The sequence below is a fragment of the Semicossyphus pulcher genome, unplaced genomic scaffold (genome assembly GCF_022749685.1).
Source record: "Semicossyphus pulcher isolate SPU_LCO1_2020_fin unplaced genomic scaffold, fSemPul1.0.p SCAF_13, whole genome shotgun sequence".
NCBI lineage: Eukaryota > Metazoa > Chordata > Actinopteri > Labriformes > Labridae > Semicossyphus > Semicossyphus pulcher.
This window is the reverse complement of record NW_027211637.1, coordinates 12,217,787-12,236,295: the sequence shown is the minus strand read 5'-3', so window position 1 is coordinate 12,236,295 and position 18,509 is coordinate 12,217,787. Positions and strand designations below refer to the sequence as shown.

General features: G+C 40.4%; 2 protein-coding genes across 4 annotated transcripts in view; both read right to left on the bottom strand.

Annotated features, from left to right (window-relative positions):
* The window catches only part of acot7 (acyl-CoA thioesterase 7), a 52,607-nt gene extending 40,075 nt beyond the window's left edge, over positions 1-12,532 (bottom strand). For 2 of the 3 annotated variants that reach the window (XM_069660065.1, XM_069660066.1), the window contains exons 1-3: positions 9,558-9,699; positions 8,264-8,381; positions 6,745-6,901 (exon numbers count right to left, since the gene is read on the bottom strand). In XM_069660065.1, coding sequence (XP_069516166.1) covers positions 6,745-6,901; positions 8,264-8,381; positions 9,558-9,643 — 361 coding nt within the window. In that variant the 5' untranslated portion in view covers positions 9,644-9,699. Of the gene's footprint in view, positions 1-6,744; positions 6,902-8,263; positions 8,382-9,557; positions 9,700-12,379 lie in introns of those variants that run through there. The other variant, XM_069660067.1, reaches the window with a different exon arrangement.
* A 1,360-nt stretch (positions 12,533-13,892) lies between these two features.
* Positions 13,893-14,819, bottom strand: LOC138590286 (transcription factor HES-2-like). Its single transcript, XM_069660897.1, has 4 exons — positions 14,730-14,819; positions 14,532-14,627; positions 14,333-14,420; positions 13,893-14,224 (listed from the first exon to the last, which is right to left on the bottom strand). Exons 1-4 carry the CDS (start codon positions 14,817-14,819, stop codon positions 13,893-13,895), a joined length of 606 nt encoding a protein of 201 aa, XP_069516998.1.
* Positions 14,820-18,509: the final 3,690 nt, after the last annotated feature.

The window sequence follows — 18,509 nt, the reverse complement described above, 5'->3', positions numbered from 1 at the left end:
GACGGATCTGAAGAAGCAGGAGGGACAGCTGGCTTACTTAGTTAGCATTAGTGAATTAGTGAATAGGAAGGTTTTGGCTGCATCCAACCTAAACACAAGCTCCAAATCTGCTCACTCCATTTATTCCACACTCTGTGGCACAATGCTCACTAAACTGGCAAATTGCACAGTGACTTTGTGCTTGGCTTTTCAAGTTCATCTGGTAGCAGCTTCAGAACAAGGAGCTTCATGAATGTAAAAGGGCACCATGATGACAGCTGAGACAAATGGCACCTGGCAGTGGAGAGTACTTTTTTTCCCTTTTAACTGATGGTGTATCAGCGGAGCAGTGCACTGAGGTCAAGAACGTGCCAGAAGACAACTGCATGTGAGCAGAAGGATATAACAACGCAGACAATCCAACTACAGCAGCACTTGGCTGAATTTACCAGAATGTAATGTCAGCAAACTGAAAGCACTACAGCAAAAGCAGTAATAAAACATACTGATGCAAGCATAGCAACAATGGAAACCACAGCCACAGTGTCTGACAGTCTGTGGGAGGAGCAAAGACAAATAAAATCCATGTAATGGTAAGTGCATCGAGCCCAAAACGTTCAATTTCAGCTCATTACAAGACATTAATTAAGTTGTGCTTTGTTTAAACTGTGTGATTAACAGCTGAATTTATGTCTGTAATTACAAAAGAGCCTTTTTAAGTATTCACATAGGTGCTTAAGTGGAGGAAAGATCCTCCAAGCACAACTTTTGTATAATCCAGCCCCTTTAATCTAATTTACAGGCATGAATCAGTATTTCATACAATGACATTTCTGAAATTTCCTAAATGCACATTTTCTGTCTTCAACAAATTTGAAGCCCCGAATCGCAGTCTGCACTACACAGAGATATTCAATCTTACATCTTGTTGTTCCCTTCCCTCCCTTTTTTAATCTTTCTCAACAGTCTCTCTCTTTCTGCCTACGTCGCCCTCATCTCTTTCTTTCACCCCAAGCAGTTTCACTTGATTTATCGCTATACTTTACACGATCACCCCTCTGCTCTCCCCTTTGACGCTTACCAACCACCCTTCATTCTTCTTCTGGGCAGAAAAAAACTCTTGTTTTCTTTTCTCCTTTCTGTACAGCATGTTCCCGGCTCAGAGACAGTACAGCAAGGATCGTTCTAACTGCTTGATCCCCATGATCAAAACCACAGATTTTCCATTGTGCCGAGCCAAGGCGCCATTACTTTTAACTAGACTACAGTCCCACTGTGGGATGTTACAGCCTGATAGGAAGAGATTCAATCATGCCAGGAGAAGAGTTTTGGGAGAAGGTAGGTTGATATTTAAGCGTCTCTCTTAAGCTAAATTCTGAACCAACTGTAAAACAAACAGCTGCAACAAACACATAGTTTTCAGTTGTACTCAACTGACCTCTCTGTAGTGTTGTCTGCCCTGTTACTAACCTCAGTTGTGCCCTCGGGAAATTCTTCTGTGCTCCAAAAATCAAGCCAGTCTCATTCTTAACTGTTAAAGGTCAGTACAGTGTTTTTGCTTTTACATGTTTATTTATTATGTACTTCTAATTTGGTCAATTTAATATCATAAAAAAATCACACATCTTATCTCCCCTGCTATGGATGTTAATGACAGAATAACAAAATTATGGAAAGCGTTCATAATTTAGTATTTTTATATTCTTATGTGCACGCAGCACTCTTTGAGTACGTGCAGTTGTATGAAACACCAGGATCATGGCAGGAACTGTCATGATTATTTTAAGCCTCAACTCACAAAGCATTGCTCTCAGCTCTGTGCATGTGTGAGTGCGTGCGTGCGTGTGTGTGCATGTGTGAGTGTGTGTGTTAAGGGGGCAGGATCTGTGTATGCTGTCTTTATGCAAATATGTGCCTGAGTGTGCATGCAATACAAGCATTATTACCTCTGTTAGACTTTTGTGTATATGTGTGTGTTTTGTGGCTGTTGCACAGACATGTGTGTACTCGTAGATGAATGTTGAGTCTTTTTTATGTGTGTGGAAATGTCACATCTGCAGATCTTTGTGCCTGTGTGAGCAAAAGCCAGAAGGTTTGTGTGTGTGTGTGTGTGTGTGTGTGTGTGTCTGTGTGTGTGTGTGTGTGTGTGTGTGTGTGTGTGTCTGTTTGCACATGTAGTTCCCAATGGGGGATCCATTTTAATCACGTTGGATCAGTGTATGATTGTGACTGTGTGCACTTTTCTAGGGAGGTACATGTATCTTCATGCATGTTTGTACATACATGGATATATGCAAATCTGTGTTTGCCAATGTGTGTGGGTCTGTGTGTGAATGCGCATGTGTGTATGTAAGTGCGCATGTGCAATCCCCCCAGCGGGAACAATCATCACGGCTCGTGCCCACAGTAGGCAGCCTTCCCCTGGGGGGCCGTGACTGAGGCCTGCCTGACGAGATGCTGCCTGACTGACTGTGGAACCTGGATTCTTGCCTCCTCCCCCAACACACACACACACACACACACACGCACACACACGCACACACACACACACACACACACACACACACACACACACGGAATAAATATGAATGCATAAATATAAAAACGCATGCTCACATTCTTAATGTTGAGCCTGCACATTTACTATCACAAAACTGCAAATGACCCTCTAATGTACACAATGGTGCATAAAGACAATTTCTATATTCAGGTCTTCGACCAAACCAAACGTCCAAAGTCCTGCTTCTTAGTTCCTAGTTAAGCCATCACCATTCATCAGGAACACGTAAAGTGTTAGACTTCTGCCTCAGTATGAGACTCATATAGAAAGAAGGGAAGTGTTTGATGCTGTGTGACTTTTCCTATGCAGAATGTGTCAGCGAGTGCTTATCAGACTCTACATGAGAGCAGATTGTCCCTCCACAGCCGCATGTGTGTGTCAGTATGTGTTGGATACGTGCGTGCGTTGTGTTGAAGCATGTGTGCAGGTACATCCACTTGGCGTCCGTGTCTGACTGGGCCACAGTGTGTGAGGCCTGACGCTAAGCCGACATGACAGAAGCAAATAATGTCTGCTCCCGTTATCTTCTCTTCCCCCTCGGCCCCGCAGGAACCTTTTAAAGGGCCAAACACTGATGAAATCACACACACACACACAAACCCATGCACACGCAGGCATGTATACAGCAGAGATAAACACACCCACAGTGCATATACATGCTGTGTTACACATGCATACATGTGCACCACACAAACACACATACACAAAATGATGCGTTTAAAACACAAACACAACATTTCCTTTTACACACTTAATGAATTATATAAATAACATCCTGCACAAATCTAAACTAAAACATGCACACAAACCACATCATCTCCATACGTTAATATGGATAACTGCTGTGACACCTCAAACATACAAACACAAATGCACACAGGCATACATTAACACACATATGACCTACTTCGAGTAGCTATGACCTAAAAGACCACCACGCCTCCTCTGGCTCTTTGTTCAATGTTGAGGCCTCCAGTATTTCTGATTTAAGGACATAAACTGCTCACTGTACATCGTACTGGAAAATAAATCTTCTACATTGCTATTCCAATTTGCCCTTTTGAAATTTGTGACAAATGGTTTGTTTGTAAAATTAGTATTTCATAGACTAACTCCCTATAGCTGGAGTTGCTCATCTACAGCCTCACTAAACCTACACTTTCCTAACAGTTACCTCTATTTCTTTTGTTTAAATATGCTTTTGTTTAAATATGCAATAACAACACTGAAAAAAAATAAAAAATAAAAAAAGGTATAATTTTCTGATAATAAAACATAAGACACTATAATGTACCAATCCTTGTTGACAGAAAATGCGTATATGGTGAGTATGTATGCATAAGTAGTAAAACAAAGTTATAAATATATGATATAGAATAATTCCTGGATTCCTGAAAACTCTGCTCGGTCGCCTTTCCATCAGCTCTCTTCCTGTACTCTCCTCTTTGGGACCTTCCTGACAGGCCGTGCTCAGTAGAGGGCTGCCCATGCCGATGCCTGAATGTATATACTCAGCTCCCCACCTGTCATCTCATATCTCAGCCTCCGCCTCCGTCAACCTGCTTCCAGCCCAGCAACCAGCCAACCAACCAGTATAAGCCTGTTGCTAGGGCAACGGCTGTCTAGGGGATACTTATTTTGTTTCTCACACCTCCTTTCCTTCATCCTTCTTTCTATTTCCTACTTCCCATCTTTCTTTCTCTTTCAGTCCCTGTGCTGTCATTTTGCCTATCGATACATCTGTCTGCCTCAAACTTCATGTGTGTCTGTCTGTCTCACCCTCCTTCTCTCCCTTATTCTGTCTCTTGAAGATGGACAGCTTGGACAGTAGCTACTTAATACAAAGTCATAAAAACAAAAATCTCTTTTACAACCAGCATTTAAATGATATACAGCGCATGTCTATAGATGTATTAATGGGTGTAGACATCATGAATTCAAGCAGTTACACGGTCAGCACATTGCTTTCGTCTAATACAGACAGGCTGTGCATCACTGTAGCCGCTGGCATTTAAAGGTTCAGAGATAACGCTAGGTCAGCCCAATGTGATCCTTCCTGCGTCTTTACTCAAGGGACTCTGGGCAGTGTGTGTGTTTGTGCGTGTGTAAGCCTGTATACATATGTGTGCACACACTTCATGTGTTCAATTGGGTACATTGGGTACACTAAATGCGTACATATTTCAATAAAAGACATGAATTACAGAGTAGACTGCATCACGTGGGAAACAATGCAAAACTAGAAACCAACATGGCTCTTAATTTCTATCCCATCACAGCATGTAATGCTGCTCCTCATGAAAGCTGCGTCTCGTCTCCCATGCTTTTCAGAGCTGTGTTACTTATTATGTGCTGCTCTCTGCTGTTCAAACAGAAGAACATCACTGTGAGGTTTTTTCCCATCCGACCTTACCAGACTAAGCGTAAAGTGAAATATCCTGCATTTGGACAAATGACACTCAAAAAAATCAACAACAACTTAAACATGACATATGCATTGTGGGTAATGTGATTGATTAAGCTATAATAAAAAATATCTACTACATACGTACACACATATACTCCTAATGATAATGTGTGATGATGATGAATAAAGGTTAATGTTTCCATAGTAGAGTTTTTAGGAAATTAGCTTCTACGGGTCACATAAAGCATAATTTGTTGCTCAATGATTTGAATTTTCTGCATAACAATGAGTTAAGACTAAGTACTCTGGCAACCTGCCTAAATTTTCATAAGGACCTTTCGGTATGTGCCGCATTTTGCAGGGTCAAAGCAGTCTCTGCACACAGATAATAAAGGACAAAGAAGTAAGGAAAATTAAGAGGATATGAAGTTTGGTAAAGCGGAGTGTCAAATCTGGTGAAAACTGGATTTTTATCTGGGCATATGGTATTAAGAAGTGAATGTATCAAGACAAGTAATAATAAATGCTTTTGTTTTCCTGTTTACTCTACTGTGAACACCAATAAAGTCGTTTTCACAGAACAGGTTGATATGTCCTAGTAGAAAAGCACACATGGAGAAAAATAAATGATGGCTGAGTTTTATTTGACTGCTTCAGTTTCAGAATCATGGTACTGTGCGTACTGACTCATATTGTAGAGCATTTCATCCTGATATTAACACAAATAAATAAGTTTAACTCAAAATTGCAATATATCAATGTTTGTTTTATTTCTGTGACGACTAGGTGACTCAACATTTCAGATGTTTCACTCACTCACTGTACATCACTGAAAAACTGTAAGTATATCTGCAGGAACAGGTTTTGCATTAATAATTATGTGGTTGCTATTAACTGATCTTTGCATTTCTCAATCAGTAAATCAATCAGTAAACATAAAATGAAGAACATACATCTAAGACCTGACCTCTAGAAAAGTTTGTTATCTGATCTCGGCTGTTCATGTCTGCCTTGGTTCTGAATTTCAGGGGCCTTTACCCACTTGACTGATTCAAGTTAAATGTAACACAGTCGATGGTTAAACCTCTGATATACTGATAGGCAGTTAGAAGTTTTCATCACAGTAGCTGAGTATGAATTGAACTATGGGTGCATTTTAAACTGGAGCTTCTGAGGACAGAAATGTGGTTTAAAAGAATGTGATATTGTTCCAGGTTTAAACTAGAGTTAAGCTAAGCTAAGTTAGGACTAGCTAAGTTTATAAGTGAGCTACAGTTCACCTGTGATGTGTCTATGTGTGTATGTGCATCTGTAATTGTGTGTGTGTGTGTGTGTGTGTGTGTGTGTGTGTGTGTGTGTGTGTTATAGCATAGAAACAGACTTCCTGTGTGTGACCCCTGTGTGTGTGTGTGTGTGTGTGTGTGTACCTGAATGTCTGTCATTCTTTTGGGATGTGGGTGAGATTGAGGCTAAAGGTGAACATTGCTGAGCAAGTGAGGCATCAGATTCAAACTGAATCACTTTCAATATGAGCATTTTTTTATTTATTTTATTCTAAAAATGGTTAAACAGCTAACATAAATAATTTTCTTAAAAGTAATTTTATGACATTGCTTTCTCTTGACAATAATTGACTTTTACACTAAATATAAATATGTGAAATTTATGTAAATGTAAAAATGTATTGAACAAAAAGAGAAAAACACAGATTTTTAAACAGTGAATGCAAAGCCTGAACTTTACTATGCAGTATGTGCCTGTTGTTAAGGTATCAATTGGCAACATCAAATTAAGTTACCTGTGAGGATGTTCTCGGCCATGACTTTGACCTGCACCTCCAGTGAGTGCTTCGAGGTGTAAGTGATCTCAGCAGTGACATGGGTGACCTCGCCAATGAACACGGGGTACAGGAACTCTGTCTTCTCCACCCGAACCAGAGCTGCCAGACAGCGGTCCTGAGGAGAAGAAAAAACAAACCTAAAACTCACCTTAAACTCATACCAATATCTAAAATACATTCAAAACATTTGCTAAGTTGTTTTCTTTTCACCCTCTCCTGATGACTGCTACAGGAATCAGCACAAATGTAACACAAACGTATGGACTCAGTATAATCATTAGACCTAACACACTCTATATACCACTATAAACCAAAACAGCACATATGCTGCATTAACAGTGATTACACATGTCCCAGGATTTAGTGTGAAGTTACGCCATAACCTTTGGTCAAGAGGGTCAGTAAAGGTGACATTTCAGAAAGCCGAAAGATAAACAACAAGACAGTTGAGATATTTCCCTAGTAAGTAAAACCTGGGGGCAATAGGACCAAGTCAAAGTCAGAGGTTCCTGAGAGAGAAATCCTATTCAGCAACACAACCTTAATGTCTCTCGTGCCACACCGCAGAGACGCTGATCAGTTTTAAGCCACCATGATGTCTGTAATAGATAACTACAAAATATGTTTAATTTTTACAATCAGTGTAAAAAGATGTTCCTCTGATTATGATCCAGCAGCTGCTCCAAACCATGAGGCTCAGAGAACTGTTTAATAATAGTTAAAAAGCAATAAAGCAAGTCTTGTGTGGTGGTGTTAGTGTAAGGGGAGGTTGTAATGTCTGTTTATCAGCTTGTGAGTCATCTGTAAAGTACTTTAAATACCACAAAGTGGTTTGTATGAAAGGTGCTCTACATATATAGTTGCCTGATTAAATGATTGTGAGAGTGTGATTTAAAAAAAATGGCATTCATATATACTCTACTGAATATTGTGATACTTAAAAGCTTTAAGTCATTTCTAAATTCAGTTGGACTTTTATGTCTTAAAAGATTTCTAAAATCGTATCATTCACCTTTCATTACAACAGTTCAGTGTGTCATCATGAAGCAGATGGATGCATGCAACAGTATCTGTTGTCCATGTTGTCTGAATGTCTTATCTGAACAATGAACTGTAGCACATAATAATAAATACATTGTTGTAGCAGGTGAGATGACAATCGAATGATGTGAGTTAAGAAAGTCAGAAGTCGGTTAAAGTTCACCAGGTGAAAAGTAAAACGAACGCAGAAAAACAAATCTGAGTGAGGCAATACTGAACCAGATTCATGAAGAATCCATTATGAGTCTTTAAAGCTGGTATATCTTGCAAATTAACCAGTAAACTTTTGCTCTTTGTCAAGGTTTTTTACATTCTGAAGACAGCTTTCTTAAATTGAATCAATAAATCAATCAATCATAATTGTAAAGCTGAAGAAACAGTAAACAAACGTTTCATGATTTTCTCTTAATGCCTTAAACAGTGCGTAGTCTCTTACCCCATTCTGTATGTTGCAGTGTCTCGTGCTCACGATGCATCCCGCTTCCTCGATCATCTTGAGGATGATGCCTCCGTGGACGTTGCCCACTATGTTGGCATCATTTGGCCCCATGATCCTGCAAGTAGAACAAGATTAGTTAGCATTATAATGAATCTAATGATTACAACAGTTCCTGGTATCCTGTTTTAGATTGGGCTTTTTTTTTTTTTTTACTTTTGAAGAGTGATAAATTCTAATTGGTTGAAAATATCTTTGCCATAGCGGATGGTTCTTTGATGCTAATTTTTAAAACACAACAATCAGTCGACACTTTCAGAGAAATGTGAAAAAGTTTCTTTTCAGTTTAAGTCACTGCTGAGCAGTTTGTAATTGATTATTTTAGACGCAAATATTTGTGTAAAGCAGGCTTTAATATTTGACAGATTGAGAAAAAAAAAAAAGTTCTATTTAACTATGTAAATATCCGGACCAAATCTGCAGGGATGTGCTTAGAGACACATGAGCTGAGGGGAGAACTTTTAGTGAGGTGCCCAACTCTGTTTCATGAAAACATGTCCTTCGACTATTTTTAAAGTGGAAAGTATGACAGGGTTTTTTTAAAGCCTCACCTCTTTACGTCTATCTGATGACTGCATACAGTATCATCACTGACTGTGCAGCATGCTGTCATTTAAATCAGCTGTTTACAATCATCAGTGTGTTGGTTAAACTAGTCGTACCAGTTATAATCTAATCTTCTGACATACCTGTCACAAACCACACAGGTATGTACTGTTGCACTGACATCTGATTGGTTATCAGATGGTTAAGCTTCATAAGAATGTGTGTGTGTGTGTGTGTGCGTGTGTGCGTGTGTGTGTGTGTGTGTGTGTGTGTGTGTGTGTGTGTGTGTGCTAATTCAAAGGTAGATGATCCACATCTTGACACCATTAGTAATCCTCTATTTCTCAAGAGATGGAAATTGATAATTGTCGAGCAACAGTCATGCGCAATGTTTTTGTCAAAGTTACAACAATATTAAATGGTCTGAATATTCACTGCTGAGGACATACAATATTCGCAACTTTTTCATAAATTAAGTAAAACCATTAAAGACTGTTTAAAATATTTAGCAACACCTCATCTGACACAGTTAAAAAAGCAGTATTTGCTGTATTTTTAGTATACTTATATTGACAAAAAAAACACTAATTTTGTGTGTGTGTGTGTGTGTGTGTGTGTGTGTGTGTGTGTATCCTGTAAATTAGGCAGAATGGTGAGTTTGTGTGAGCGTTTGTCAGAGATGAACTACCTGCTGAGTTGATATTGACTCGGTTCCCATACTGCTCCCTTATCCACATATGCTCGCCTGCTGCTCCGAGGTATAAAGCACTGCATCCTCACGCTCTGACTGACGCTCAGGCACACTCTGACCCTCCTCCTGAATGTTCTCTACTTTTACATCTTCTGAGATTTTAGGCCCTCACGTTGCTGTGGTGAGTGATGTCATGCAGTGTTACTTTAAACCCCGCCTCAGACATCACGACTGGTCAAACTGGATCCCAACACACCCACTGATGCATAAATTGACAACAGTTGACCAATAAAAATTGGTCCCACCTAGATTGAAGTGCCACAGCTAAGTGGCAGAGTAATAATATATTCAAAAATGAATCCTGAATCAGCTGAATCCCCTCCTACATGCAGTGTTTCACAATAATTTTATCTGGACCACTCATGGTGTGCAGACTTTTCGGTCGCCTATATATGTGTCTTATTTTAAGTCAACACCAACAGAGACATATGACAGTATTCAACCAGCTCCATGACTAACAACCTTTTGAAACTGCTTAGTACTAACAATAACAAATGCATAAACCATAATCAAAATCTTCTAGCAACAACTTTTAGCTGAGGGGAGAAGAATAGTGGTGCTACCTGTGCATCTTTTCTATCCCAAGCCCAAACAGAAAGAACTCAGGTGAGCACAAAGACTGAGTTGAGACTCAGTTAGGATCAAACTGTATTTTAGTCAGGCAATCTTACATTACCAGGTAAGACAGGTATTTAACACTTCCACCTGCTATACACAAACTTAGAACACACACCTCAAGCCCAATACAGTTTGTTTGCTCAAACACATACACACCAATTGATTATCACTTACATAAACAGGAAAGTATAACTATCAAAGTAATTATTATCAGGACAAACTCTGCATGTGATATTTAGACAGTAAACCACTGCTCTTATTCAAAGCAAAATAGCAACTTGCAAACAATAGCAGAGTAAACTAACCACCAAGTTATTTATACCACATTACTAGTCAAAGGCACAGCCCACACATTATTCAAGTCATGCAATGTGTGTAGACTAAAAGTTAAGCAGAATGTTTTTAAAGTAACAAGAGTGAACAAAGAAAGCAGGATTGCAGTCAAGAACTTTTCATTTGGTAGAATGCATTTTAAGTTCATTTCTCCCTCACACTCTTCACTGTTAATCAGAAACTCCTTCATAAAACAAAGTACAACCTGGGGAGATAGAAATTTGACAATTTGGGCAGCTTGCCTTTGCCATCAGTGTGTGAATGTGAGTGTGACAGTAGTGGAAAAGTGCTTTGAGTGGTCTGAAGACAAGAAAAGCGCTATATAAGTGCGGTACATTTACCATTTACAGGCAAGACTGGTCCAGATGTGGCCTGGACCTAGTCAAGATTTACAGTAAGAGCAAATCAAGTTATATTTAAGGTCTGAATAGTGAGTCTGCACTGTTCAACACAAGTGATGACACCAAATCCATATAATCCATAACATGTTGTACGGTCCTGCAGAGAAGGTCAAAAATCTGATGGACAAAAATGCATTTCTGAAATATTCCTGGATTGTAAAATCAATGGGACAGCAAAGTGAGAAAGGCTGACTTGAGAGACAACATTCAAGTTTGCAGGCCAGGAAGAGGAAAAGACAGGATGTGACCTATTATAGATGTGAGAGGTACATTAAAGGCATTTTATTACTGGGAGGCGGAGTGAAGGCGAATTGAGACAGAGCAAGGATCGGGCCATTTGGAAAGGGAAGTCTATGTATCCTATAGGGTGGCAGGTGGTAAGATGCTGTAACATGACATAAGAATCTAAGGGCAGCATAAAGAAAATAACACAGGAGGGGAGTGTTTGGAAAGGCTAAAATTTAAGAGGCATTACATTACGTTACACATGCAAAATGTTTACGAGGAACATTGGTCCAGTATCAGATCACTGGCAACAAGCTCAGTAAACTCCCATGTTAGGAAAGTTTTTACTTTAAACCAGCAAGGTGGAGTAACTGATGGTAAGAACAATAGTGATATTTAAGGTGTTTTGTTTTTTATTGAGATTATTTCTGCATGTACCTTGATTAAAGGTGCTGATGTGAGTATTACATTGTAGTGAGAGATGTTGGATTGTGTCAAAGCTGTATGGCTCCACCTATGGGTGAGCACATGTACAACAAACTCTGCATGCTGCTGGAAAATGAAACCTAATTATTGCAGGTATTTTAATAGGTCATTACCTCTGTACTAACCTTTGAAACCACAGCTGGCTGTGTGTTTTCAATTCTCTTACACTGGTTATGATCTTTGGGGAAAATAAAAAAGGTTTCAGCGTGCTACAAGCGATTTTGACGTCACATCCCGGACAAACTATACAGAAGCCAAATGATTTACGCCTGTGCTGTGAAAAAAAACCTTTCTCGTACTGCCTGGTAAATCATGGCGACTCCAACGGGTCCCTTTTAGTTTGTAAAGCGTATCTTCCCTGTGCTATTCGTGTTGAGGTCATAACATACGACATGCTTGGCATAGACAGTTTGCACCTCTGCCGGGAGCCCACATACTGAAGGGGAAACGTGCCATGTTGGCCTGTCGTAAACTAGCCAAGAGTAACACATGGAACACCGACAGCAGGCTGTGTATTTATGCAGATAGTGGTTTGGTGGGTATAATAACAGGATACTGAGCGGATTATCTGGGTCATTATCGAGTGAGAAACGACGCCGGTTGCCGCGCTGTTCTCGTCACTTGTCGACCAACATTACGTTATTAGCACGCAAGGGTGACTCGCATTGTGTTAATGTTTCGTATTAAACATCCTACCTGCATAACTGTAGGTTGAATGCTTCCTTGCGCGCCCGCTGTGGTTCCGACATGGTGATGATGAAGATGATGAGGAGAGCGCGGGGTTTATTTGCTCTCGTCTTGCAGCGAGATTCCTGTGTGATGTGACGGGGAAGCAGACTGTCTGGTGTTCGCCGGCTGCCCCGTCAAAGGCTCTCTGAGAAATGACTCATCTGGAGGAAAACTGCTCCATACCTGACTATCTTTTAGCATGAATGAAGGGTAGCTGAATTTCTAGGTTGTATATTGTATATTGTGTATTCAAACTGGCTGAACTTAAATTTACGAAACATTAATTTACCTGGGTTGAAATACTCTGTGCCAATTGAGGTAAATAGGAAAGGCGTTGTGCGACGAGTACAGAAACCATTTTAATATCCATGACCGTCGGAGGGGGGCGGCAGAGACCACGTTTACTTCGACATATTCAACGCAGGTGCAGTGTTAAATGTTGCCTCTAGTTGGCGCGTTTGACCACAACATACATCCCAAGTATGTGAGTCTCACTGTCTAACGGTTTTATTCTCTTCAGATGTGCTTGACAGATGGCAACCGGGCCTTTGCTAATGGAACAGAGATGTATTTCCATATAAGGAAACATCACAATATATTTGGAGCGCCAATTTTCTTTTAAAACCTGGACTCTCATTATTTTTCATGCTCCTACTGTTAAAAAGGAGGGAGCCAGTTTTTTTTCTGTGTTGCCCTTAAGGGTTTGCATCTAAGGACACAGCATTTTCTCTTTGCTAAGTGATATTTGTTGTTGATTGTTAGGGTTAGGGTTAGGGTTGTTGTTTTTCTGTCCCTGTAATGTTAATGTAGCACATTAAGTTCATACTTGTGTGTGAAAACTCTAAAATGTTATTTTGACACTCCCATTGTATGGCCATCATTAAACCTGTTTAGCTGTGTTAAAGATGCGTAAATGCGCACCGCATGTGAGACCAATCTCCTTTCAAATGATCACAAACAAAACAAGATTTAACCACGAAATCGTAGTTTTATTTGTTTTTATGTAACATATATACAACATTTGCTGTAAAAAGCAAAAATCAATCACATCCCAACAGAGATACTGACAGTGACATATAACATGTCTACAAATTCCATCTGCACAGACTCTGAAGTCTATAGTGCAAATTCATACACAATGACCCTTTGGGTCTTACAGGGCTGTTTCAACGGCCCTTATTCACTTAGTCCGCGAAGAAGACTAAATATTTACCGTATACATACATGCAGATTTAAAGAAATACGACTGTCTAAACGTGTCAACTTATACAGGACAACAGACTCGTGCGCAAAACGTAAGTATATAATACTCAACCAATACAATTTAACGATGAATTCTAGCTTTTCATCAACGATAACAATGCGGTGATTTACTGCGCATATTTACAATGACGCAATCTCAACATGTAACCTGGATGTGGAACACTTAACAGTCTTTTCTGTGGCTTTTGAAAGAGCTGGCCACTTTTGCTTGAGAAATCTACCAGGGTCTCCACATGGCCGCGCTGACTGCCTGCGGGACTGGCTGCGCGCGGCTGGGAGCCACTGCGTCGCTGTTGCTCCGGGACTGGCTCACCAGTCTGGAGCTGAAGCTGGATTTGAGGCTCAGGAGTTTCTGCTGGATCTCAGGGAAAGTTCTGGAACCCTGAGCGCAGCAGTTCAGGCAGGTCGGGGTGACTGTGGCGGGTTTGGATTGCAGGATGAACTCGTTCACGCGCTGACACGCGTCCTGATCCAGGCTCGTTTTTGGAAGCAGAGCGGAGACGCGCTGCAGGCAGGCTTTGAAGCCCTCTCTGTAGTTGTCTGTGGAATCTGAAAAGACAATACAATATTAGTTCCGTGCGTCAAACATTGTAAAGGTCCATTGTACATGTATTTATCTAACATTTAAAGTGTTAAACAAGCAGAACCACAACTCACCTTTAGTGTTAACAGGGGGAATGTCGCTGAGGAACCTCACAGTCATTTCCAGGATGTCGGCTTTCTCAAGCTTCGAGTAGCGAGTCTTCTGTAGAAAATAATAAGTCAATATTAAACATATGAGACTAAAACCCTGCGTAAACTTAAGCTCATACGAAAACAGTTTTCTGCATTTGCTGAAATGTGTAAAATAACTTACATCTCTGCCTGTGAGGGGAAGTATCAGGTTTTTTAAATGGTTCAGGCTGTCGTTTATACGGGCGCGCCTTCTCTTTTCCATCAAAGGTTTCATCGTCTGGAAAGAAAACATACCAGTTAAAATTCATTCATTACATTAAGTGTGAGACATCAGCGAAATTTGAAGGATAATATGAAAAACCTCGGTCACTTCGCTTACCTTTCTAAGCTCAAGAGCCTCTTTTCTTTTGGCCACAGTAAGCCTTGGAGAAAAAGTCTGGAGAGCTTCATAAGTCATATTTGGAGCCATTTTCAGCGTCGTCTTTGTACCAGAGAAGTGTCCAAAACACAATTCAGTGAAGATGTGTCTCTAACGACCGGAGCTGCGGTATATATCCTGGTCCGTGGCGTCGGTTTGCGTGCGTCATGGGTACGCCCCCAAGCCTATCCAACGATTTGGACTGGTCAAATATATGATGAAAACAACACAAACCATTACATTAGGAAAGATAACCATCTGTCTTCAACCCTAATCCATGCGTGACAACTGCAGTGCGTGTCTGCGTTTTGATCCATCGACCAAATTAAACAAAAACTGCGTCAAGAAGCTGGAGAGATATGTGCGTAAAGAAGCTTAAAGTTGGCACACACTGGAGGCTCAGTCACCAAATACCCATTCTGCAAATTCTGAATTATGTATATATGAAATAGCACACCGTAAGGTTCAATATTGCATATAAAGTGACGGAAAAGGTTGTTTGTAAAATACACACTCACACACATTTGTCTACTGTTACTGGCGCGTAATTACGCACTGCTCTGAGGTAACTGGGAATAGAATGTAGGCTTTTCAACATTTATCTTATTATATATTTTATATTTTGTGATCTAACAATGAAAAGTAACATAAAAAACATATATAAAAAGATAATATTTTCTCGCATCAAATAAATCACACCTTGCATGATTAAGAATTGTTTGTCTATGAAATGTTCCGTTGCTGATCCTTTAAGACGTTTTACTGTATTTTAGCAAGATTCAGTTAGGTTTTATTTCATATATTTTAGATTACATATAACCTTAAAAAGATATTCAGAACAACAGAGTGTAATACATACATTACTCGCATAGGGGCAGGCTTGCGTGTAAAGAAACGTGTCCACCGAATACGGCCTCTTTCTCCAATCTCATACCCAAGCCACGCTACTTTCAAATAACATCTGCTCTTAGATTTTGACAACAATAGTTTTGCATATGACGTTTTTATGCTGTTTCTGCCGGGGGGGGGGGGGGGGGGGGCTCTACCTGTAGGCTGTATACCGCTGCTGCCAACGCCTCACACAGGGCGGTGGGGGCAAGAAAAACCAGGGTGTGTGGGGGGGCTTTTACTCCAATGAAAATAGTCACAGCGTCACAGCGAAATATATAAAATGAGCATAGGTTTTAACTTATTATGTGTTATAAATATGTACACTACTTGCTTGTGAACTTTGAGGGGTTTAATAAAGAACCATTGGGCCCCTCAGAGGCATGAAACAAACTTGGAACAGATTTGAGATTTTCATATTTCAAATAAAAACTGGAGCGACATGACAACCCATCAAATACCACTGCACTCAGGGGAACCACGAGCGCTGCACGCGCCACGGGGACCAGATGGCTGTCTGTTACCGAGCCTTCAACCCCACCTCCCCAACTCCCTCCACCGGCCCCGCCCCCCACACGCTCCACCTGCCCCACATCAGCAGCCTAAAGGGCCAATCTCCCGGTCCAGCCATGGAGCTATGCATCTCGTTTACATGCGCGCGCGCGCGCACACACACACACACACACACACACACACACACACACACACACACACACACATACAGACAGAATGTTTTGCATGAGCCCTTTTTCTATAAACTTTACACGCACGACATATGATCTCCACGCAGCTTTGGCGTGGGTACCCCATCTGCATGTTTCTAATGGGTTCATGCTGTTTGTGTCCAACTGAAACAAACCATCCTCACCCCCCTGTTTGGAAACTGTGCTGCAATTGTCTGTTTCAGCTTGACTCTGAGATATTTTAGCGTCCAAGCTATCATGATATGCTTGTTTATCAATATTAGATAGTGATGACGCGCAATCTGTTGATGGAAATGGAAGATGTTGGTCTAGAACAACAGAATGCCTGTGAGTTCGTCGAACAGGCTTGTTTTGAAAGAGCATTACGTTAAATATCAAGTTTACAGTTGTGAAACGCAAAGTTAGAGTCTTATAAAGCATGAAGCTTAAATGTTATTGTGACCTGCTGACAACTACCCAAAATAAAAGCAAAGAAAAACATGTTAATCATGTAATCCGACACATACAGTTTGATTTATCCCTTATCATTGCGCATTAGGAAATACATGTTTGCAATAATTAATATGGGGTTTGGTTTGAATCAGCTTTTAATCAGTATATATCTACAACTTTAACTGAAAATAAACAAACTCAACATTGTCGAGATGTGAAGGTCGCCATGTAGATATGATCTTGTTGTGCAACTTCAACAAAGCCAAGCCCTAACCTGAAACTGAGAGGCACACTTGCTGCACGCGCCCCTCACCGCCCTGCTGGGACGGAGGGATGGAGGAGGATGGTGGGGGCTGGGGGAGGTACACTTCTCCTCCGTTTCTCTCTTACGGTTAGAGTCCTCTTTTGTCTTTCCAAGCAAAATCGGCGTCGGTAACCCATCTGTGCAGGCCGGATAACAGGGAGCCTTTGTCTGAAAATGTCCCGACACTTCATGGGAATTAAGAGTCACACGCGGGCTGTGGGATGGGGGAGAAGGAGAGAACGGGGATCCTGTCAGACACCTGAACTCTGCAGCGACGTGATGAGAGCCGAGAGAAAAAGCGCGGCTTCGGTGTTTTCCCTGAGTCTCAAACAATGGAGGACACCATAGTACTAACTGAAAAGAAATAGGCAATACATTCTTAAACAACAATTCAGCTTCACATTTGACCATCAACAGGTCGACAATGCTTCTCAAAGACGCGTGTCGATGTAGGGGAGACCGGGGATGGACGTAACTCTTTTTGTTTGAGCATCTGTAACTCGGTGGTTTTGTGCTAGAGCTCTGAAACTTTGACACATCGGACCCATGTTTGTCTACTACAAATAAAACTCACTTGAACTTCTACTACACAATCTATGTGAGTTAATGTCAAATACAACTACTGGGGTGAGTTGTAACGATAGCTGGAAAAAGATGTAAGAATTACAGTAAATTTATTGAAATAAGATACAGACTATCCAATTTATGCAAGAACTTTGTTGATCAATAAAAAATGTTGTTTTGAAAACTGTTTTGAATAAAGTTAAAAGAATTAAACTGACAAAAAACACTAATTTTTTTAATTAATTTTTTTTTAATTTTGTGTGTGTGTGTGTGTGTGTGTGTGTGTGTGTGTGTGTTGGTGAGTGTGCATATAATAGGGTGAATAAATGAACAACGTGTGGATGTGTGGACCTGTGGACGTGTGGACTGTATTCTTGAATGTGTATATTTCACATATGGGTTTAATCACTGTCACAGTTTTGGCCAAAGTGACGGTTACAACCGTTCCCACCCCAAGCAGCCATTACAGAGCTAACTGTTTTAGAATTTGGGTTTAAAGTTAGCATGAATGCTATGCATAAAATTATACTAGAGAAACTGCTACTTCATTTTATGTAAGTCAACCTATTGTAACTACAATACAATGAATGTTAGGCCAAAAATAATCTTTAAAAAATGTACTTTCTTACCTGAAAATCTGTTTTTTGTTCGCAAAACCAATTATTTTGCTCACAGACCCATGCCACTTCTCCTGTTAGCTCAAAGGTCATCACTGCAGCTCTATTCTGATTGGTCCTATGCATAAAGGTCACAGCATCATTCTCTGTAAGAATGAAATAGGTAGGCTACATTTCCCAAATTTAGCTTAATAGAACATTAATGCAACCTTTTTTTTCCAGGTGAAAATCT

Coding starts and splice junctions, on each gene's coding strand:
- LOC138590286 (XM_069660897.1), bottom strand. CDS start 14,819: ATGGCTCCAAATATGACTTATGAAGCTCTCCAGACTTTTTCTCCAAGG. Junction 14,628..14,729: donor AGGCTCTTGAGCTTAGAAAG/GTAAGCGAAGTG, acceptor TTTTCTTTCCAG/ACGATGAAACCTTTGATGGA. Junction 14,225..14,332: donor TCCCCCTGTTAACACTAAAG/GTGAGTTGTGGT, acceptor TTGTCTTTTCAG/ATTCCACAGACAACTACAGA.